The following is a 23,752-nucleotide window of genomic DNA, read 5'->3' as shown; positions in this document are numbered from 1 at the left end:
TTATTCATGTTTCATGTTTGACTCTTGTGTCTTGCCAATAATGCTCACATTATCACAAACTTGCATTGGATCCATCAACAGATCTCGTGCTTTGTGTTTACAAAGCTACTACAACCACATAATTATTAACCTTATCACCCATATTCCAACTTAATTCCAATACATCTTTTAACAATAAAGTAATTATCCTCATTCCGACAATTTGTCTTCCTTCAAGAGTCTACGCGTAAAGGCTTTGGGTTTATACAACACTTTAGTACAATGGGTTTGGAGTGACTGAGGAAAACAATAAAACTAAAATAGAATGATATTATATTGTTTTCACTATCCAAGTTTTCAACAAAAAAGATAAGATGAATGTGGAGTTTAGTCCAAGTCAAACAAACATACATCTTCTACCACTTTGTAAAAGTCATAACTATATATGATAAAAATATATTTAACAATTTAGGAAACCGCCAATTTTGTTTCTGGATTGGTAAAATATTTCACTTTATTCTTACAAGGAAAATTTAAAAAAAAAACGTTTTGGATATACATTTGCCTTATGCCACACTTGGTGGTACACTCAAACATTTTAGATAAATCTCCAAAATATATATTTTACGATATATTACTTTTATTGAAACTGTCCCATCAATTTGAGCATTGTTGAACTTGAATAAGTTTTTAACGTATTTAGAATTGTCAACAATGAACACTAGTACCATCATGAATTAACAAGGGATGTGAATTGATTTGGATTTTGAGGAAATTTTGGCACCATAGCCATGTTAAGATCTATATTTGGAATGTGTATAGTATTTCTTACTTTTGACAATAGCAAGATCTTTCTTTCAATCCATAGAAGATTGTGTAAAGAATGAACATAATTATGCATTTCATTTACACTAGCAAAAAAGGTGCAGACACGTTCTTTATAAATTTCTTTTTGTCCACCTTCTGTAACTTCAGGTTGTGTGAACAAAATTAGCTTATTACAATGATCAGCTTTTGCCATATTGCAAACAAATCAACATACGTTAGATATGATTTTGTTGGCAATTTTCTATCAGGATAATACCAGATATTAACATTAAATTAATTATTTTCATAAATATAATTTATTTAGTCAACTAATTTTTGAAATTATTGTATAAATTTTGGTATTGTAATCTCCCCAAATTTGTAATAATTTATTCTAGTAATTACTATGTAGTGGACAAGATTCTATAAATTTCACATGTGTGTTGTGTTTTTTATCACCAAATTTGTTCTCTTATACAACATATTATTATAACATTAGAATTTATGAGATTGAAAGTTTGAAACTAATAAACATATTAAATCATTATTGTAATATACATGGGTAGCCGACTGTCCTAGGAGAGGGTCATCTACACCGACCGGTAATTTAATGATTGTGAGCCAGGTAAGATGGATGTCATTAATGACTAATTAATACACTTATTGACCATATCAGTATGAATTAATGACCTTGATTGCCATAAGCCCTATAAATATAAGGTTAATGGCCAGGTAAAGACATCTTAATCTATTATAAAAATATATAGACCTCTTTATGAAAGATATCTGACTTGAGCTTCAGAGTGTCTTCTGCAGGTCAACCACCCATCGGAGTGGATTACGTTTGCGGAGAGCATTGGATGATCAAAAGAGAGCAGAGCAAAGAAGGACGATCGACCCTCATACCAATTTAACCGAAACAATTGACGCCCACCGTGGGGCCAAGCGGCATCCCCATGAAGCCACAAGGAACCAGACGCGCGCTCGGTCCCGACATCGCTACTTCGGATCAATACCAGGAAGGTCCAGACTTACGTTCAACCTTATCGATTCCAATGACTTTTGATTATAATTTATAAATTATAATATATTGAAGCATTTACTTTATTTTGTTTAACTCATATTTTTGTGAGTAAAAATATCCTGGACAGGAAGATTCAGTCCTACGTTCAACCTTATCAGGTTCTAGTCTAGTGATTTTTTATTATAATTTATAAATTATAATATATTGAAGTGTTTACTTAACACATATTTTTCTGAGTAAAAATATCATGTGTAGGAAGGTCCAGTACATTCAATCTTATCAGGTTCCAATGACTTCTGATTATAATTTATAAATTATAATATATTGAAGCATTTACTTTATTTTGTTTAACTCATATTTTTGTGAGTAAAAATATCCTGCACAGGAAGCGCCATACCTACGTTCAACTTTGTTAGGTTCTAATGACTCTTAATTTTAAATTATAAATTATAAAATATTATTTGGAGGAAGGTTCAAACCTAAGTTCAATTTTGGCAGGTTCTAATGTCTTTTATAATTTATAAAATATTGAAGTATTTGCTTTATTTTGTTTAACTCATATTTTCGTGAGTGAAAATATCTTGCGCAGGAAAAAGTTATAAAAAGAGCTCCTATCATTTATCGCTCGGCCTAGAGGAAAAAGTTATGGAAAAAGAACTTCTAGAGTCGACATTCAACGTGGGAAAAGGCTCTCGGGCTATTAAGCTTAAAAGGGGGTCCCCACCGATCATTGCCCAACGTAGGAAAAGGTTCTCGGGCTGTTAAGCTCAAAAGGGAGTCCCTACTGTTCGTTGCTCAATGTGCGAAAAGGCTCTCGGGCTATTAAGCTCAAAAGGGGCTCCCCACCGATCATTGCCCAACATAGGAAAAGGCTCTCGGGCTGTTAAGCTCAAAAGGGAGTCCCTACCGTTCGTTGCTCAACACAGGAAAAGGCTCTCGGGTTATTAAGCTCAAAAGGGGGGTCTCCACCGATCATTGCCCAACGAAGGAAAAGACTCTCGGGCTGTTAAGCTCAAAAGGGAGTCCCTTTCGTTCGTTGCTCAACGCAGGAAAAGGTTCTCGAGTTATTAAGCTTAAAAGGGGGTCCCCACCGATCATTGCTCAACATAGGAAAAGACTCTCAGGCTGTTAAGCTCAAAAGGGAGTCCCTGCCATTCGTCACTCAATGCAGGAAAAGGTTCAAGAGCTCTTAAACTCTAAAAGGAATCCTTGTCGTTCGTTGCTAGCGAATCTAACGGTGAGGAAGATTCGACCTTTTGAATTCAACTGGAACGATCCCATGTGTCTCATCATCAACGGTTACTTGTCTTATCGCCAACTGCTCAAACCGCTCCTACCACGACTCAACTACAAAAAGTTAAACCCCTTCGCACCTGCAAACAACTGCTCGGGGCTTGGGGGGCTTAATGTACTATACATGGGTAGCCGACTGTCCTAGGAGAGGGCCATCTACACCGACCGGTAATTCAATGATTGTGAGCCAGGTAAGATGGATGTCATTAATGACTAATTAATACACTTATTGACCATATCAGTGAAAAATATACGGTATTTATGGGCAGTTAGCAGGTATATTATTAAATATTAATGGTTTGATTGTCGTATCAAATATGAATATACAAAATTATTGTCATATCCAATATGAATTAATGAGCTTGATTGTCATAAGCCCTATAAATATAGGGTTAATGTCCAGGTAAAGACATCTTAATCTATTGTAATAAAATATAGACCTCTTTATGAAAGATATTTGACTTGAGCGTGTCTTCTGCAGGTCAACCACCCATTGGAGTGGATTACGTTTGCGGAGAGCATTGAACGATCAAAAGAGAGCAGAGCAAAGAAGGAGGACCGACCCTCAGACCAATTTAACCGAAACAATTCTCATGACATTTGGTACAAAACAAGGTTAAATACCATTATCTTGAGTATGTCGTGATTATCCTTTTTTGGATTATTTATTTGTGTGTTCCTTTGTGTTTGATGTCGGACCAGACATTGTTAGTATTGGAGGTATTGCCATTAGTGAAGTGGTGTTAACAAAATTCTCGAAGCATCGACACTACAATCCTTCGATGCTTTTGTGGAATAACTCTAAGGAGTTTGAGATTTGTTCTGTGTAGTAATGTAGTGTGGAATGCTACCACTTGCTTATGGCAATTGACACCATTTTTTGGACAATGGATGTGCTAAAAAACAATGTGTTGGGAATCCAAGTGAGTCTAAGTCCCACATTGGGTAAAAATGGAAAAGTGAAGCACCATATAAAAGTGAAAACACATTAACCCATTGTCTTAAGCTTTTGAGTTGAAAGTAGTGTTAATCCCTTATGTCGCTAGACTTATGTCTCATTGGTATTATATGTTCCCAGTGAATTTTCTCTCTCCTTTATATCAAAAGTCTTCCTAGTAAGAGTTAATATTGTAAATATTTTTTTTAAATGTTTGAATGGTCGATATAATTTTACTGAATTAGAGATTACCCACAACTTCTCTTATGGATTGATATTTATAATCACATAATAAACATGATTTGTAATTAATTATATGCAATGTGGTGAATTTTTACCCACAAAATTTTTTCTTACATCTACATGATTAATTAAAATAAAATATTGTATTATATTTCTTAAATTTTCCACGGGAATTAAGAAAATGAACATAGTTGTATAATAGTTTATCATTTAGTTAAATGACTCTAATTTAGTAAGACTTTAACCCATAGACAAGTTTTATCACTAGATTAATTTATTAAGACATGTTTGCATTGTCAAAACATGATTTTGTTATAGTGTCAAATTATGATGATGAACATGTATTTTATAATTTTCAATTTCTCAATCTATGAATATTTTTTATATCAATTGTGGTATTCCCAAATTAAAAGGAGATAGTTATAATTTTTGGAAGGAAAAAGTTCTTCTCCATTTGGGTTGGATGGACATTGATTATGCTATTAGAAAACCAAAGCCACTGGTTATTATTGAGACCAACACTCCAAATGCTATTGATCTTGATGAAAAATGGGAGAAGTCAAATTGTCTCTTTGTAACGTTCCTAAAGAACAACAATTTTGTTGGAATTTGGGGTTGCAATGTGAGAGATTTACTAAAGACTATTGATGAACAATCTATTACATTTGATAAATCTCTTTCCAACACTATTATCATACATTTTCTCATCCTCAAAGCTTACAAGACTAAGGGAGTCCGTAATCACATCATGCGCATAAGGGACATTGTTGAAAGCCTTGGAGGTTACCATGTCTAATTCCTTTTAGTAGATTATATTTTGTGTACTCTACCTTATAATTATGCTCCTTTTAAAATTTCTTATAACACACATAAGGATAAACAATCTATTAATGCATTATTGACCATGTGTGTTTAAGAAGACGAAAAATTGAGGAAGGTGAAACAGTGAACTTGACTACTTCTTTTAAGAATAAGAAGAATCAAGTTAATCAGAAAGGAAAAATGTCAGCTAAAGCAGTTATAAAGAAGAAGTTCAAGTGTTTCTTTTATAAAATAAGGGACTTGTGTAGAAGGATTGTCCAAAATTTAAGAATTCATTAGAGAAGAAAGGTGATAATTTTGCTTTCATTTATTATGAATATAATATGACTAATATTAATCATAATACATGGTGGATTGTCTCTATATCCACAACCCATGTTTGTAATACCATATAAGGTATGCAAAACCTAAGCCTAATGGAAAGTGAATATTGCATTTATTCACAAAGCAAGATGAGTCGCGAAAGTCATCGGGACATGTAATTTTGTTTTAAGCAATAGTTGTATTTTTGTGTTTATAAAAGGTCTTTTATGTTCCTAATTTTAGTAAGAAATTAATTTCTATTTGCCAACTTGCACCCTTAGGTTTTTCATTTATTTTTATGGACTTTGGTTTTACTTTATTGAATAAATTGAAAGTTGTTGGTTTTGATGGACTATGTGATGGTCTTTACTCTATTAAATTACAAAACCACAATACTTATAGTTCAATGCATGTTTCTGTTGTGTTAAACAATGTATTATGAATGAGAATTCCTTTATGTTATGACACTAAAGATTGTACATCTCCATTGAGAGAATCAAGCGACTAATAAATGATGGAGTACTTAGTACTTTAGATTTTGTTGATTTTAAGACTTGTGTGGATTGCATTAAGGGTAAACAAACTAACAAGTAAAAAAATGTGCTAAAAGGAGTTCAAACCTACTAGAAATAATTCATACAAATATTTGTGGGATGCAGATAATTTGAGATACTTCATCACCTTTATAGATGAATCACTCACAATATATGTATTTTTACTTACTTTGTTCGAAGGATGAAGTTTATATGCTTTTAAAGTTTGTAAAGCTGACATAGAGTTGCAATGTGAAAATCAAATTAAGATTGTGAGATCATATAGAAATAGAGAGTACTATGGTAAATACACTGAGTGAACTTCATTGTGAAATTTCTTCAAAAATATGAGATTATTGCTCAATACACTATACCTTAAAATTACAGAAAAATACTTGAAGGAAAGGTTAAATAATGTTATGAAAAAACTTTTTTGCATATTAACATTTAACAACCTTAGTAATATTAAACGATCTACACCTATTGTTTTTGATTTATAAAATAATGTTTAAACCACATTCAGAAATAATTACTCCTTATTTCTTTTATCCACTTTAAGTTGATCATATTACCATGTTACTTCGTCTGCATAATTCGACGAGAGATATGATAGATAATTCACATTATCATTTTTCTCAATGATCTTCTAGAATTTAGGGATGGTAACTCTCAATGTATGTAATTGTTCACATTATATCCGACCACATCAATCAATTTAATATTTTTGAACCATTTATCTTATATTTTTTTCTTTCGTTTACATCTTCCTTAAATCGCACAAATTTTATAGGAGTAGTGTAACATAAAATCTCCCAATTGATGGTTTGTTAGAAATTAGCTATTTAAATATATAGAATAATATTATAATCAAAGAACAAAATTCATCCCTAGTCGCCTAAAAGAAAATCGTTGGTTGGTATGGGCTGAGATGAGGATGGTTCAATCCACAGAATTTCCCCTCATTATAATCGCTTTTCAATCCATTAGGACTTGTTGATAACAGATGCCACGGGATTGAGTTTCTTCGTTGAACTTTTGCTTTTGCTTTTGTTTTCGTTTTTTTTTAAGTTATCTTTCTTTATCAGAAAAATATACTAAATTCAGGTAATATTTTTCAAAGTTAGCAAAATCGATAGATTTTAAGAAAAATATTAGTATAGATAAGTTGATTTTGGAATAGATGTTTTTCAATCTACCCATTTTTATAATTTATAAGTTATAAAATTCAGCATTTATTCATTCTTTTACTAACTACTAAATTAATCGGTGACTTGGAAACAATGTTACTCAAATACTGTAAACAAATTATAAATAAATACTTTTTAGATGAAAATGTGAAAGTGTTATTTAGCATTAAGTACTTTAATTTAGTGTGCATGTAATAAACTTATTACACCTTAATTTATAATACAAACTTCATTGTATATCTTTTAAAATAAAATAAAAAGTTTATTATGTTATATTTCTTCGTAAAATTTATCAAAATATCTTAACAATCATAAAATTTATCAAAGCTTGACTTGATCTCGGTAGTAATGCTTGTACACGCATGGTCGGGGGCAAAAATTAATCACCCTTGACGAATATCATTTCTAGACCTTTTAAGTATTTAACTATTTTTTATTCAATTTAGCTAATTAAGAAAAAAGTGATTAAGATGGTCCTTATTAATTAATTGAAACTAAGTGATCCATTCTTACAATGTACTTATGACTTAGCTTAAAGATAGGGGCAAGATTTCTTCATATACATATATTATACTTATATGAAAAGATTTTAATTAGAATATTTTCAAGCCTAAGTGACGCGATATTCAGTGTAAATAGAGTTGAGTTGAGTGAAAAAACACTTTCCGTACTAAGTAGTTATTTAATAAGTAGTAGTTATATTATTATTTTCATGATTGTAAAGTAAAATATGTTATTAAAAATCCTCCTTAATTAGTTGTCACAACAGTTAATTTGATTTATCTGTTTTTGGAAATTGCAGAATACTAGCTGGTAACACAATGAGTGGAGTATGAAAGTCAACGAAATAAGAATATATTATCTATTAATTATTACTAATATTGAAAATGTGATTCCATCTAGCTGAATGAGAAGATGGTAATAAGGTTGAAAAGAATGATTTGATATGGATTATGAATGTCGAAGCAGGAGACCAAAGGACCAAAAGGAGTAGACAAACCATGATAAGGTTTATTGTCTCCTTATTTTATTCATCACATTCAACTCTTGGTTTTCCTCTCTCAGACACTCAAACCATGGGTATCGGCTTTTGTTTCGCTACAACATAAGGTCAATATACTTTGTCTTTTTTAGTTCATCAATCAATCTCTAGACACACAATATTACAAAAATGTAGAAACTTTAAGAAATCACATAATAAACCAAAATTAATCCTTACAAATTTATTACGTTCATCATTTATTTGTAACAAACTTTTTAATACATTGAAGGTAGAATTTGCACTTCCATCATTTTTCTGCTACCATCTTTATAATCTATACCTATAAATGTGGGAAATTAAATTTAGATTTATAATAACATCTTTTATCCTATTTTTTATGATGGATATCGGTTTTACCACCTAAGCCTATTAAAATTGGTAAAAAAAATAATAATTTTTGGCATTGGTTATAAACCAAAACAAAAAAGTTCATATTTGTTTTGGGTAAAAAAACTCGAAATACTAAACCAAAAATTTAAAAAAAAATTATTTATTTGGTTTTGGTTTTGCTCAAAACTTAAACTATATATTCATTATGATTTAAAATAATTATTTAATTTTTTAAAAATATTTGGTCTTGATTTGAATGAGAACATATGCTAAAGACGCTTAAAATTGAATAATTATTTTAAATCAAAAAGAGTATATAGCATTGATTACGAGGATAATCGAGGTCAAACCTCTTTTATGCTTTAATTCTGCGAATAACCGAGACCATATACACTTTCTAATTTAAAATAATTAATTAATTTTAAGAGTCTTTAGCATTGGTTCTAATTATAACCGAAGCGATATACCATTTTTTTCTTCGATTTTATAATAGTCAAGGCCGAAAGTTGTTTATTTTTTTAAACATTTTTTTAAATGATATTTGGCTTCGGCTATAGCCTGAATCGAAGTAAAATACCCCTTTTTTTCGATTTTAGCTATAACCAAATCCTAATGTTAGCATTTTTTTTAAACATTTTCCTTGTTTTTGTTTCATCCTACATATATAACTTGCTTAAAATCCAACACAAAAATAGAAACAAAAACAAAATATGATTTCCAGAACAAAAACAGAATAGGATATCCTTAAAAATAAAAATTTAGATAGTTGTACAAATTATGATATCCTAACAATTACATACTATTATATATTTTTATTACATATTTTGCACAAGCTTTCCTTAAGTAATGAATGGCATTATCGAAAATTGGTGTAAGATTCTTAAATTTCTACAAAAAGATAATGGTTTCAATTAGTGTGTAAAAAGACAGTAGAGAAAAATATTTTATTCAATATAATTATTAACGTTTTCCAAGTACTTATAATATGAGCACGAGTTGTCATCAAATGCATTAGATAGTAATCTCTCTTATATGAGTCGGTTTGTATATTATACTACAATATACCACTATAATTATAAGTAAATGAGGAAGATCACTGGAATAAAACAATTATGAATGTATGGACCAAAATACCAAACCTTGAAGGCCAACCATACAAGCTTTTTAGCCTTAGTAGTTGATTTTCCTGGCAACATCATATGTCCTGCAATTGAACTACAAAAAAATGGAATATTTTAGGATACACTTTTACAACAAAGAAAGTTCATAACATTGAGATAACATTGAGATTTTTTACCAATCTATAACTTGTTTGAGATGGTTGGTGAGAGACTTGTGCAAGTTATATCCTTAACACTAGAACATAGCATAACATGCATCACGAATAACATATCACCGTAAACTGGGAAGTCACTAATGTTGCCAAATAACATAGCATGCATCACGAAAGTTTCAGAAGCAAAGTCATACTCCATCAACCTACAACAACTTCAAGTCTTCAACTAGTTGATTGAGATAAACATTTATGTAATTTTCAGACTGTCTTGAACCAGATATCATCATAAAGAACATCAAGTACTTTTTTTCATGCACAATCTAGGAAATAAGTTGTAAATTATCAATATAATGAGCCATCAACTCAAGTTTGTACTTAAATTATCAAATGGATTCATTCTATTAGTAACTAAATTAAATCGAAGATTTCTACAATCTTGATCAAATTTGGGAAGTTCATGATCACTATTTTTCCATTGCATTGAATCATATGGATGATGAAGCAGATCGTGAATTGTTCTCTCAGTTGCATGGCACCTAAGGTTTTTAGTGTCTTTTAGATTTACAAACAAACGCTGCTTAAGTCTGGGCAGAATTGGAAGGTACCAAACTACTTTCACAGCGGAGCCATCATTTTTTATCTGACCACTATATTAACTGTTGTTTTGTGGCTTGTACCATGATAACCCACATTTCATACATTTTTTCAAACCTTCAAATTCTTTTCTGTATAATATTTAATCATTAGGACATGCATGTATCATTTTATACTCCATATCCATTGGACAAAGAATTTTCTTAACATCATAATTATAGGTGGGTAATGTATTTCCATCTAGAAGCATTTCATTCAATAACACAAATAATTTTATGAAATTCTTATCGGTCTATTCATTAGTCGCATTCAAATTCATGAGCCTTAATATCGTTGATAATCATGTGAACTTAGTTGAGTCGACATACAAAGGAGTTTTTGCATCATTGGGCATCATGTCATTCACATGCATGGATGACAAAAATACTCGTGTTCATGGGTATCTGCATATAAAATTCAGGATGAATAGTTGATATCCGCTACTTATTACTTGTGGGTAGCGAGTAATGGATATTTTAATACCCGTTTATAAACAGGCCGGGTATGAGTATTATACTACTTGTATCCACGGGTCTTCGCTATCCGTAAAAAATAAAAAAATTATATTTTATTAAATTTAATTTAATTAAAATTAAAATTAATTTATATTTTATCAAATTAAATTTAATTAAAATTAAATTTTAATTGCCTTGTGGTTTTAGTTGTTAATAGAACTGAAACAGAAAGAACATATGGCTTTGATTCTATTAAATCTGAGGCTATATATCATTTTCAGAAGAAAAAAAATAAAATAATTTTTGAAAATTTTAATATATCTTTCTATTTCGGTTTTCTATCAATAGATACTAAAAAAGATATGGTTTCGGTTCTTTTACCCTATAAATTTACAAAAGGCTTAAATGCTTACTTCGTTACCATGTTAAGAGGTGAATTTCTGTTTAGTACCCAGTTTTAAAAATGAAGACATTCGGTCTCTATGTTATGAAAAGTATATGAATAAGGTCCACAAAGAACAAGTTCAACAAATCATTAAAGAAAAAACTAAACAAGAGAGAGCAAAAGCTGGACAGCAGAAGAGAGAAGAGAAAAAGTACGGCCACATCATGGACTTAACGCCGTTGCTGTCAACTTAACGGACATCACATTATTCATACACTTTTCATAACGCAGGGACCCAATGTCTTCATTTTTAAAACCGGGTACTAAATAGAAATTCACTTAAAACTGGATACTAAATAGAAATTCACCTCATCAGGACGAAATAAACATTTAAGCATTTACAAAATTTAAAAAAATTGTCATTTCAGTTTCTTCAAAACTAAAACATATTAGATGAGTTAAAACGCCAAAACAAGTGTGTGTGAATATAATTTATTCAAATTGGTCTATTAACCAGAAAGTACAAAATGAAACGTCTTACCTAATTGTTAAAAAGATGCAAATTTTTTCGCAATTTTTAACCAGTGATCTTTTGTAACAGAAGCATGTAAATTTACAAAATTTTAAAAACTATCACTATATTGTTATATATTTCATTTTCTTCAAAACTAAAACATATTACACCAGTTAAAACGTAAAAACAAGTGTATGTGAACATTTATTCATATTTGTTTATTAAGTGGAAAGTACAAAAGATAAGCTAAGAAAACTAATATAGGTTGAAACCTCTTACCTAATTGCTAGAAAGATGCAATTTTTTTTTTTGCAATTTTTAACCAGTGATTTTTTTCTACTGTGAAGAAATTTTGCAGAGAAACTAAAAAAATAAAAATAGTTGAATTGCCCCGCAATATTGAACGCCGATCTGTCTCTAATGTACGTTATTTTTATTTAGTTGTAAAGTAAAACTATATTGGTTGGTTAATATTTTCAATTGGATAATTAGATATCCTGAATGATTTAATTACTTAATTTTATTAACAATTATTTAAGAAATTAGTTTATAAATAAATAATTTGATTAAGTTTCAAGTTTTTGATGAATTTGAATAAATTATAATTAAGTTTGAATATTCAAAATTTATATATCTTTTAATTAAGTATATATGACTTAATATTTTTTCATGTATAAAATTGCATCATCTTTATGCTTTAAGAAATTATTGATACATAGAGCGTGAACAAGGTCTAGCGACCATGAAAGTTAAAAGTCATAATTAGAATCATAGAATAATCTTGTTGGATTTGTAAACTTGGTGTGTAAGGGAGATAAATCCAAAAAAGACGTCAAAGAACCATGCATCTGATTCTAAAATGTCACCTGGTGAGGTATGCAAGTATTGTCATTAAGATTTTGGATATAATCTCAACTCAATAATTTTTTCATTCTTCTTCCATTTTTGTTCAGATTCACGCATACGCACGCACACCGTGTATTATATATAATTGACAAACCTAACCTAATAGATTAAAAAACAATGTGTGATATGATATAATTCAGAGTAGAAAAATTAAGAAGATAGGGTTGATATGCAAGGATAAATGGAATATGATACACGAGGCAAGAAAGTAAATTAAGTCCATACATAACGTTGTTTGAGCCTTTTGATTTTGCTTTCTCCCACCCACTGTGTGAACGCAAAACTCTTAAAGGTCAATAAATTATAGCTATGTCCTACAAAGCCAAAATAGTGAACATCACTCTCCAAATAGAAACAACTCCGCGTAACAAAAGGAGTTTAATCATACCCAGTGTTGTTCATTCTGACAGGTAAAAATGTGACAAATCTAAAAAAACTGCAAACCAGATGACTAGGTTGTGGGATCCATCAAACCAGAGTGTGCTTCTTTTTTCCTTTTCGTTCTAACATTGATGTAAAGTTTTTATCAACTTTAAATTCAATCAAAGATTTATGCTAGGATTGGATGATTATCTCTGCGGAAATTTCTTTTCCAATGACGTTTTCGATACACAAAAATGCTAATTAAGATTTAAATTCGATAAGCCAACTTATAGTGTAAAAACTCGTAAGTTCTGCTTAATTATTGGGGCTCGTTTCCTTTTGCCTTTTTCACATCTTAAAAGATAGTGCAAGGTACTTCCAAGCCATGCTCTCTTGTTTTGCTTTGCTGATCAAACTTTTCCCCTCGGCCACAAAAAAAAAACAGACCAAACATATCAATATTAACGAGGAAATAAATATCTGGTAAGAACTCTTACGTGATGTTTTATTCTTTTGGAAAATACATGTGAGATGAAATAAAAAAATAATGGGAAGGAAGACGTAAGTTTGTCCCTGAGAAGATAAAAAAGGTAGCCATCATCCCCAACTACCCATATAATAATGCAATATTCCACAACGAAATTGGGTGTGGTTAGAGTAATAAAAGTTATACATGTCCCATAGTTAAGACTAAACTGACTCAACTTAAGGATTTTAATCAGTTTGCCCTTTTGTTCTTTCTCTGATAAGTATGCAAGATATCCCACTAAACATTGTCCAAGATTTTCCTTCATCACCAAACACTGTAAGATGGTCCCACCAAAAAGAGTTGAGAGGGAGTTTGGTTAAAGCATTTTACATTACATAGTTACATGTGAATTCACCAGAAATAAAGATCATAAACTGATTAAGCACTTTTTGGGAATTTTCTTTTTCCAAGCCTCGGTCCCACATGATGACACAATCACTTCAATTTTAAATGTCCCATTATTCATAGTGACGTGGCAGAAACTTGACGGTAGCGCCAGCACCACCGTGGAATCTCTCTGACCCCACTTCACTCTCTTATTTTCCTCACTTTTCTCCATTCATACCACTTCTGTCATCTTTAAACCTTTTTGTTAACATTTTTTAAGATAAGAATGTTAAATTCTCTTCGATGTTATAAGTATTTACGAAAAACCATACATAATCTTCTTTTAGACGACAATTTAGTATTGCATGATGTTGTAAGAGAATACAATTCTATCAGTGTTACAGTGTGTGTTCTGATTTTAAAATATGCATAAAATGGTAGCCATGCTACTCTTGTTGTTGATGGTATGTATGTGTTCCTTTGATTTAGCTTTTTCTTATCAATTTGCATTAAAGGTTCCAATGAGGTTAAAGATAGAAAAAGCTCCCATCAAATCAATTGTGTGTATTCCTAGGTCTCGTGCACTTGAAAATTGAAAGCTATTCTACCAAACACATTCAATTTAGAATTTACTGAAAATGAATTCGTTGGTAAAATATATTTTACATCAGTGTTATTAATTATTCACTGTGATAAAAGATACAGTTATTACTTTTATAATATTTGTTTTAAAAATTATATTTAAAATTATTTATAATTAATTAATGGACTTTGTGCTTGTAGTCTGTCAGAATTAAGCTCTTTAGTTTATTAAAATTTATCCTTTGTGTTTCTCCTGCGGCATAAAATTATAGTAAGTAGTTAGAGTAAGCCCAGTATCGCAAAACTATATTTTGTACTTTTAATGAAATGCACATATTTTAATGCAACTTTTTTAAAATCAACTTTACTTCAATGGTAATTCAAATATGGCAATAAGCTTCGCAATGCTGTCGCTTTAACACAGGTGATTGCTTTTAACCTTTTTTATTTCCTTTCAAAACGTAACAAATTACGGGTTATATGTTTTCAGCATCACAATGAACATACTTTTCTAAGTGTTCTTTGAAGAAGAAAAAAAGTAGGGATTCAAACAGAGAAAGAATGGTTGTAAGTCCCAAAAAGAGAGGGAGAAATTCTACCAAGAGTGGCTTTTAAGACTCTTGGATAATAATTTTGTACTTTCAACGTTTTCTTATACGGTCAATGTTGAATATACTCACTCATGAATATACTTTGAAAACTGAAACGTACTTTGATGAAATTGGAGGCACAACGCCCTGCTTTTGCTATAGATTTAAGCCAGGTTAAATCATTACCTTACCTGGTTTTACAATCCATTTTTCAACTAGAATGCAAATTAAGGAATAAGCCATTGGGAAGAACCCAAATCGCATGAAATGGAAAACATTAAATAACGGTAAATTAATTGAATTGGCAGGAAGTAAACTATAGTTCGTAGGTGTGAACGTAAACTGGTTGGAGTGGTGGGCCACTTTACTTTGGAATTTTTGGTGCACTTGAGACAAGTAATCTCATTCTCAAACTTTCGGTGTGCTAAATTTTGGACTTTTGGTTCCCTTATCAAATGCTATAAATAGCACACCATCAGTGACTCATGCTTTTACTCTACATTCTCTCATCTTCCTCATCTCAAAGAACTCACACATCCATCACCACTTTCTATTAGTGGGCGCATCTCACTCAATTTCAGTGTTATTCTGAATTTGTTCATTCCTTTTGGAAACTTGTGACGAAGTTCCCATTCTTGTTCTCATTTTTGCTTTGCAAACTTAATTGAGTCGCAGTTATTTTAACTTCTTGATACTACTCATTTAGTTTCATTCATTTTGTTCCAGCTTTCAGGGTTTTGAAACTTAAGGGTGGTGGTGGGGTTGGAGGGGAATAGGTGCCATAAGAGATTTCTAATTTCTTCAAGACGATGATCCTTGCATTTAATGGATGCACTCTGTGGAAGTGTCACTTGACATTTGATAAAAAATCTGTTGTAGACAAAAGCTTCTATTTCTGGATCTTCCAAATCTTTAATAGATATAGTCTTGGCACCTAGCAATAATTATGTCCTAATCCTTCCAAAAGATCCTGGAAACTACTTTTTTTTTAATCTCTTGCTATATAGCTTTGGTTACTTTTTCTTCATCAGCTTCACAATTTTTTGTGACTCTTTCTTTCAATATGGGAGGGGCAACACTGCCGCCAGGATTTCGTTTCCATCCAACTGATGAGGAACTAGTGGGATACTACCTTAAAAGAAAAGTAGAAGGGCTTGAAATTGAGCTTGAAGTTATCCCTGTGATCGATTTTTACAAATTCGATCCCTGGGAGTTGCCGGGTAATCTTCGATTTCACATTTTGATAATTTTATCAGCACCCTTACTATACTATGCAGAGACGTAAAAAAGAAACCTTTCTGATGCAAGTTTAACATAGTAAATGGACCAGACCAGTGTGAAACGCAACTTTATGAACACCACAAAGAAAGCGAGTGACTGTTTTGTCTGTTTTTCTTTTCACTTTTTCTTTAGCGGTTAATCATTCTGAGCTGTAAAACTAAAAGCTGTTCGATACGAATTCCTCAGTAAAAAAAAGAGTCATGGTTTTACTGGATTTATTTGTTGCATTTTATTTTTTCTCGTAAGGAAATGTGAGAAGGCTAACTCGTATCAGGTGTGTAATGCAGAGAAGTCTTTCCTTCCAAAACGGGATATGGAATGGTTTTTCTTCTGTCCACGGGATCGCAAGTACCCAAATGGATCAAGAACAAATAGAGCTACCAAAGCTGGGTATTGGAAAGCCACCGGAAAAGACAGAAAGGTGGTGTGCCAGTCTGATCCATCCAATGTTACTGGGTACCGCAAGACCTTGGTTTTCTATGCTGGGAGGGCCCCTTTAGGAGATAGAACTGATTGGGTCATGCATGAGTATCGCCTCTGTGATGATCTTGGCCAACCCACACCTTCTTTCCAGGTACAATCACATTCATGCCATATTTTGGATAAATTTCTGTTTTAACATTGGTTAAAAACATCTTATGTACTTCAACTTTTATAAAGCTTTTGTCTCAAAATAAAAATTGAGGTGTATAAGTTAAATTTAACTTGTAAAAGAATTTTGATTCTTCTTTGTTCTTTATTATCTTCTTCTATAAAGGGTTGGCTTTAATTTGCTAGGGTAATACTGAAAGACTTCAGCTAGTTTGTTTGTGGTCATTGTAGGGTGGTTTTGCCTTGTGCCGGGTTATTAAGAAGAATGAGAAAGCAAGTGCTACGAAGGGAGAAAACAAGGGCAAAAGGGCTGCAAGCAGTTCCATTAATGGGAGTGACACCTCAGTGAGATTCTCTGGTGAGCCATTCAGCAACTCTGGTGATTCTTCCTCTCATGCAAGCCAACTGAATAATGAGAGTCGTTATTCAAGCCCAATTACTTCTCCATACAATGTGGCTCCAATGGGAGAAATTAACCAAGCTTCTCTGGAAACCGATCCTTCAAACTTCTGGATCTCCCCGGACATGATTCTTGATTCTTCAAAGGTATATATCTAAGTAGAAACAAAGAAAGAAAGTTGAGATTGAATAAGTAGTTTTTGGAGAAGTTGCTTACTTTTTCCTTCACTAACTGCAGGACTACCCTCAATTACAGCATGCTGTATCTGAATATTTTCCACGGTATGACTTACCATGTATGGGGACACAATGGCAATCAGTTGAACATTCAGAAACTCCATCTAGTTTCTCCTACTCAAATGTCAATGGAGAAGTTGAATTTGCTGATACTCTCAGTCAAATTGGCGGCATGTCACCTTACTCAAGAGAATGGAATTCCATGGACTTCTATGGAAATGGAGATGTCCCTTATGAAGATTATGATCAAATTAACTCAATCTCATATCCATGACCCTTTTAAAATCTAAAAGCAAAAGGAAGACCATTCTCTCACTTTTCTTGCAACGCACGGTGTCAAATTGTGATGAAGGACTAATTCAAAGGCCAACAAGTGGAGATAAGAGCTGGTGATCTGAAGTTGCAGGAAGGCAATTTAAGGGTTGTCATAACTCCTTGTGGGGATTAGTTAACTATAGTTTTACTTGGTGTGGCATTATAAGGAATCTGAGACAACGCTTTTTAATGTATGTCTTGGAGTGATAAATAATGAGTAGAATCACCTTGTTGTGTAGCAAGCAGAAATTATTTTCTGCCTGAAGTGGTATTGATTATGTTTATCATTTACACCGTTATGTAGGATCCCCAGGCAACATCACTTTTATCCATATTGCCGGAGTTGGTTTACATTCAGCCATCTGTATGTGTGGTTCTATAAAATAAAGTTATATAATGGGAAAACTTCATATAAATGCTGTCAAGACTCAAAATCCTCTCCTCCTATCATCTAGTGCATATGTTATGATTGTCTTCACTCAAGGCTTCCTTGCATGTTGATATTTTCGTATATGTTCAACAAGCTATAAGAATATTGAGGGATAGATTCTATTTGTCACATTGCTCTACTATGTCAAAGTTTCTATACAGTAAGATTACGGATTTAAAATAGTTTGTATACCAAATAAAGAATGATGCAGACCCTTAATTTTTGAAAAACTGAAAGTAGAAGACAAAGCTAAAAGAAATTAGATTATGCATGTGAATAACAGGACTCTTTGGTTTAGCTTTCAGTCAACTCAGCCGCCACATATGGTGGTCATTTCATTTTTGTTTTTTCCTATAAAAATAAAGGTAAAATGAAATTCTACATTTAGAATTGACATGACATTTCACCGTACAGTTGTTTTGATTAGCATCCAAGATACGGCTGGCTTGTCCTTTTTGCCTTAGTGGGTGATAATAGGTGTTAATGACCTTTTAATGGATTCTATGTCAATGAATCAGCAGCTTTAATCAAAGAATATTTTATTGGAATACTTTGTGAAGTAAGGAAGAATTATGTCAACCCGTTATTTGGTGGTAATTGAGAAATTCTACCATCCTTACCACTTAAGCAGTGGGGTGTGTTAAGGATTTGCTTTTAGGTTCTGCAATCCACCACTTAAGTGTTGTGTTAATTGTGATGACTGTTCAGTGCAGCTTTTGGCTTTTTCTCCACTCAATCAGAAGCCACCGCCTCTGTAAAGACACATGCTATCCAAACAGTTCAAATAACTATTCACCAATATGATAGTCACTTCAATAATTCAACTATAAGAAGAGTTGTAGAGCAATGACTAGAGTTACTATCATTATTTTCAATCATTCATACCTTCTCAAATATCATTTAACATATTGTAAAAGTTAAACAACTAACCACTAAAATTGCTAGCTAATGATGTGGGGGCGAAGTTTGTGCTAAAGAACAGTCAGGCATAATTGGTTTACTGAAGGGTGGTTCTAATTGCAGTCATTCCTAAGATCTTTAGTTGGAACTTTTTGAGGGTTTGTTGTTTTATTTGCAGCCTTGAAAACAATGGTTTAATCTAAGGTTAATGAGAAATATGATTTAAACAGAACATATTGCAAAAACAGTTAGGATGTTGCGGTGGATTAACCTCCAACAATTGTTTTCTTGACAAAATCTGCATCAACCCATATTAACGATGCAATTGTAAATACAAGTAGTATTATGATGATGTTTCTTGAGCTTTGCATAACTAACTGCTGGGCTCACCATTTGCATGTTTCTTTACTAACTCAACTCTGTAGTTTGGATTTTGGGAGAGTATATAACAGCAGCAGCTCAAAGTTCCAAAGAATCGGTTACATTACTGAACACTTTTTTCACCACCATCTTGCAGTTCATCTCAAGAGTGAAATTTGTATATTGATATTCAACCAGCCCCTGTATAGCTTTTAGAAGCCCCGTTGCTGCATCTTCCAACACCGCAATTCAAGGTTTCCACGAAGCCACAATACATTGACTCTATTTTAAAATGTCTGTTTCATGAAAAGCTCTTTGAGTAACGATTAAGAAATTTATTGAATACTCGTTGTTCACAAAGAGGTTCCCATGTATAAAAAAATACCAAGGTGATTACACTGTCATGTTTCCAATACATCTTTTCTGGCAGACGGAAGCACAACAAAGGATACTTTATAAGAATATAACTCTTAACATTTCTTTTTATTGCTTTTAGTTATGTTCTATCACTATTAAAAATTTATTAGCCCCAATGATAAAGCTTGTTCACCAAACCCCTCCCTCTATTTGTCAATAACAACACAGTTGTAACAATTTCGAGAACGATAAGATTAGGCTGGGATCTCGACCTTCTAAAATATTATAAATTATCTTATGGTTATCCTTTGCCATCATGACTACTTTGTTATTCTTTCTAGTAAGTAAAACTACTTAAAATAACGATTAAAATGTTAAATATTAATCTCATAAATTAACAGATAAAATGACTAATATTTTGTGGAAGTACAGAAGTAAACAATGACACACATCTATGCCTTCTTCTGAAGTAAGCATATTGTTCCCTCAGCATCTTCTCATTCTCAAGCGAAAATGCATGTCAGCAAAGCAAGATTTTCAGGAACACTTTCATAAAGGGGCAACAATTCCAGAACTCTTCAAACACAAAACGACCTATAATCTGATAAAGATTGTGACAGATTCTGGCCACCAACATACAGTTAACTCTTAAAGTACTAATGTGACTTTTTCCTCGCTAAGCATTGCTTTAATGTGGTTGATTAAGAAATAAATAATCCTTCAACCATTATTCTCCACTGGAGGAGTTGAAAACGAAATGAGTGAAAAGCATCCTCAGTGGAAGTTAATTTATTCAGCAGGTATTGGTACTTTATAAATTTCTTGGTGAATCCTTGTAGTGGAAGATGAGATCAAAGACCCAAGTGGTTACGTATTCATTCATGCACAAAATATTACAATACACAGACATTGACTCATTATAGACGTGGACAGCACAAAATATACTATTATAGTATAGTGTTACTTACCCTCTTTATGAAGTTCTAGTATAAGCTTGCAATTTGAGGACTACAAAAGACTTCCACTTCTTGAAGGGTTGCCCTTGACTCATCACCAAATATAGACTCCTTCCCATCCTCTCTTTTGGCATAAGACAATCCCAATCTAGACTTCGCTTGTCTCAAGTCACCAATGCCAGAATTGGTATCAGGCCCAGCAAAGCCCCCCATAACTGGGGCCAATGGGGGCCCTATGAGAAGCCCATCTGCCCCAAATTGTGGGCCACCACGTGCATAATCAAACAGGGCTGCACCACTTCCACCAACTTTGGGCAAAATAATGGGCTTAGCTTCATTGTCTAGCCAGTAAAATAGGAAGGCATCAAATGTATCATAGTAGTCATCTGTGCTTCTATACCCTTCAGGGTTAAATGCACCAAACTTGAAAGACTTGTTTGTGTAGCCGATTATCACGCATGGCCCCTTGAAGTCACAGCATTCGTGGAAATTTGTAGCACTGAACCCATCAATCGAAGCCCTATAGCAGCACTTTAGCTCCTTCCCTGATAAAAATTATGTCAAATATATATTTTGAGTTCATGGATCATTGTAACAGTATATAGAAATAGTACTATGATTCTATGTGTTGTTCAGTAATTAGGCAGATAGAAAAAGGGATCGTAGAAGTACCTCTCAAAAATGTTTTGTCCACCAGAGAAGTTGAGAAAGTGAGATCAATATCATAGTATTTAGTCTGAGGTTTGTCATTAACATTCTTCTTGCCTATGTTCCAACCAAATAAGCCATTTGTGCTTGTCTTCCAACCCTGGAGTGATGGTGAGTTTGGAATGCAATATGCCATCCACAGATCACCAACTAAGCACTATCTCTTCTCTCTTCCTCTTTTGAACCACAATTCAACATCTTATCCATATTTCCTCACAAAATATCTTCTACCCCTTTTTCACCCTATGTTTTTGGAATAAAATCTCTCACTGGCTCTCATTTGCTTGGACCCATTTCTACACAAAACTTGGCTCAAATGTACATGACAATGAAAAATCATATCCCTAATATTTCATCCCCTTTACCTTGTAGACTGTGTCTAACTGTTTTGTTTCAGCTTAAAATTAATTTTGGAAATTTATTAAATTAGAGAGAATTCTTCATCAGTGCCTTTTCTTTAGCCCTTTTGTCATGGGTACGTTTATATCGTGACTAAAGGCTTTAATCGCGTTCAAATAAATATACAAATTAATATATATATATATATATATATATATATATATATATATATATATATATATATATATATATATATATATATATATATATATATATGTATGTATGTATGTATTTAAATTCAAGAAAAACGGAGAGGGAATGGATGATATTGGAATTGGCTTGACTATCCTAGTCATATGGGAACAACAAATTAGTATCCTATACAAATTTTAAAAAATAAGTACAAAAATATAAAAATCTAAACTTTGAGATTGGATTAGTATTATGCAGTCCAAACTCAAAGAAAGCGGCAAAAAGCAATGGGCAGCTTCGGAAATCTGTTTTCAGTGATTGTCTTTCTCTTTTTCCACAAATTCAAATCACGTTCACTGAAGATTTTTGACGTTCCAAGTCAGAAATGAAGAAGCGAAGATGGATTGGAGTTATGTTGCAACTTATATTCAAACACACACCAAAGTCTTGAAAAATAGCCTGCATGTCAAAGTCTGCATTTTCTCACCTCCATTTTTCATCTTTCACTCTGCTCTACCTAACACCGTGTGCTCGTAATATTTGTTGTTAGATATTATCAGAATGATTTTATTTTTTATCATATGATAAATCTTACACACTTATATTATGAGTGCTAGAAAACATAATTTTGTGCTCATTTAAAGTTTACATATGAAAAAACTTTTTTGAAAATGTAATTTTAATCCTAGTAGATTAATAGGTCTGGATTTTTTAAAGAACTAAAGCATACAGTTGTACAAATATTTACATAAATATTACAGGTGACATTTTCTAAATTATTTAGGAAACTATAGATCTTGGTTCTTTAAAAAACCAAAGCATATACCATTATAGGCTTAAGTTATTTTAGAATCAAACTTATAATTATACAAAAATTTTAAAAGTGTCGTCGCCTTTTGAAAGACTTTGTTTTTCTTGAAATCGAAGCATATTAAGTGATTTCATCAACCTTTTTGTAGTAATGTATTCTTTATACAGAAGTTGTACAGACCTAGAAATTGACATTTTAAAAGTGACAGTTTAAAATTAGTGAGATTCGGCTATTTTAATATTAAAAGATTTTAATATAAATAGTTTTGTTATGAACGAGTTTCATCATTTTAAAACACACTATCTCTAGAAACCATTTTTCTAGAGTTCTTTGACTTCTCTCTAAGAGTTCTCATTCTCTGTTCCTTAGATTGAAGAACCAAGACTATAGGAGTGATTCTTATGGCGAGCTCTTCAACTTAGACCGATTAGTTTCTCCGTTTGAGTAAGTTTAGTTTCAATCCCTTTTCTTTGGTATTTTTTATAGGTTTAATTGATTCGGAGGTCCCTATTTGTGCAGTTTTGCGTCAATCAGGTCCATGTATTTTGAAATAACTCAATTTGGTCCCTATTCATGAAAAATTGAAGCAATACAATCCCTGCCGTTAAATTGTGGATGACGTCAAAATTGTTGCCAGGTGACTAGGTGAGGTGGCATTTGAAAAGCACATAACACATATTTTTGTAACCTTTTACAATTCCTAGCACCGCCACACTCAAACCGCACTACCACCAAGCCGCCGTCGCAAAGCCACCCCAACCTGCACACAGAATCGTAGAAACAAAACCCTAGCTGCTGCGACTACCACACTCATCA

The 23,752-nt window shown here is 32.3% G+C and overlaps 2 protein-coding genes across 4 annotated transcripts; one reads left to right on the top strand and one right to left on the bottom strand.

Moving 5' to 3' along the window:
- Window positions 1-15,550: 15,550 nt before the first annotated feature.
- NAC011 (NAC domain containing protein 11) lies at window positions 15,551-18,299 on the top strand. Its single transcript, XM_047311503.2, has 4 exons — window positions 15,551-16,280; window positions 16,629-16,915; window positions 17,164-17,478; window positions 17,570-18,299. The coding sequence occupies exons 1-4, from the start codon at window positions 16,124-16,126 to the stop codon at window positions 17,840-17,842; spliced, it is 1,032 nt and encodes a 343-aa protein (XP_047167459.1). The 5' UTR covers window positions 15,551-16,123; the 3' UTR covers window positions 17,843-18,299.
- Window positions 18,300-18,550: 251 nt separating this feature from the next.
- Window positions 18,551-21,859, bottom strand: LOC124836354 (TLDc domain protein). 3 transcript variants are annotated; one of them, XM_088104769.1, is made up of 3 exons: window positions 21,559-21,859; window positions 20,899-21,431; window positions 18,551-19,065 (listed from the first exon to the last, which is right to left on the bottom strand). In XM_088104769.1, the coding sequence occupies exons 1-2, from the start codon at window positions 21,728-21,730 to the stop codon at window positions 20,914-20,916; spliced, it is 690 nt and encodes a 229-aa protein (XP_087960895.1). In that variant the 5' UTR covers window positions 21,731-21,859; the 3' UTR covers window positions 18,551-19,065; window positions 20,899-20,913. The 3 variants fall into 3 exon arrangements, with proteins under 3 accessions (XP_087960895.1, XP_047167461.1, XP_047167460.1); XM_047311505.2 differs by lacking the exon at window positions 18,551-19,065 and adding an exon at window positions 19,430-19,869; XM_047311504.2 differs by lacking the exon at window positions 18,551-19,065 and having other exon boundaries at window positions 20,777-21,431; window positions 21,559-21,855.
- Window positions 21,860-23,752: the final 1,893 nt, after the last annotated feature.

Source organism: Vigna umbellata, chromosome 1 (assembly GCF_029865625.1).
Source record: "Vigna umbellata cultivar VRB3 chromosome 1, Vumbellata_1.0, whole genome shotgun sequence".
In the NCBI taxonomy this organism is placed as follows: Eukaryota; Viridiplantae; Streptophyta; class Magnoliopsida; order Fabales; family Fabaceae; genus Vigna; species Vigna umbellata.
This window is presented reverse-complemented; position numbering and strand designations above follow the sequence as displayed.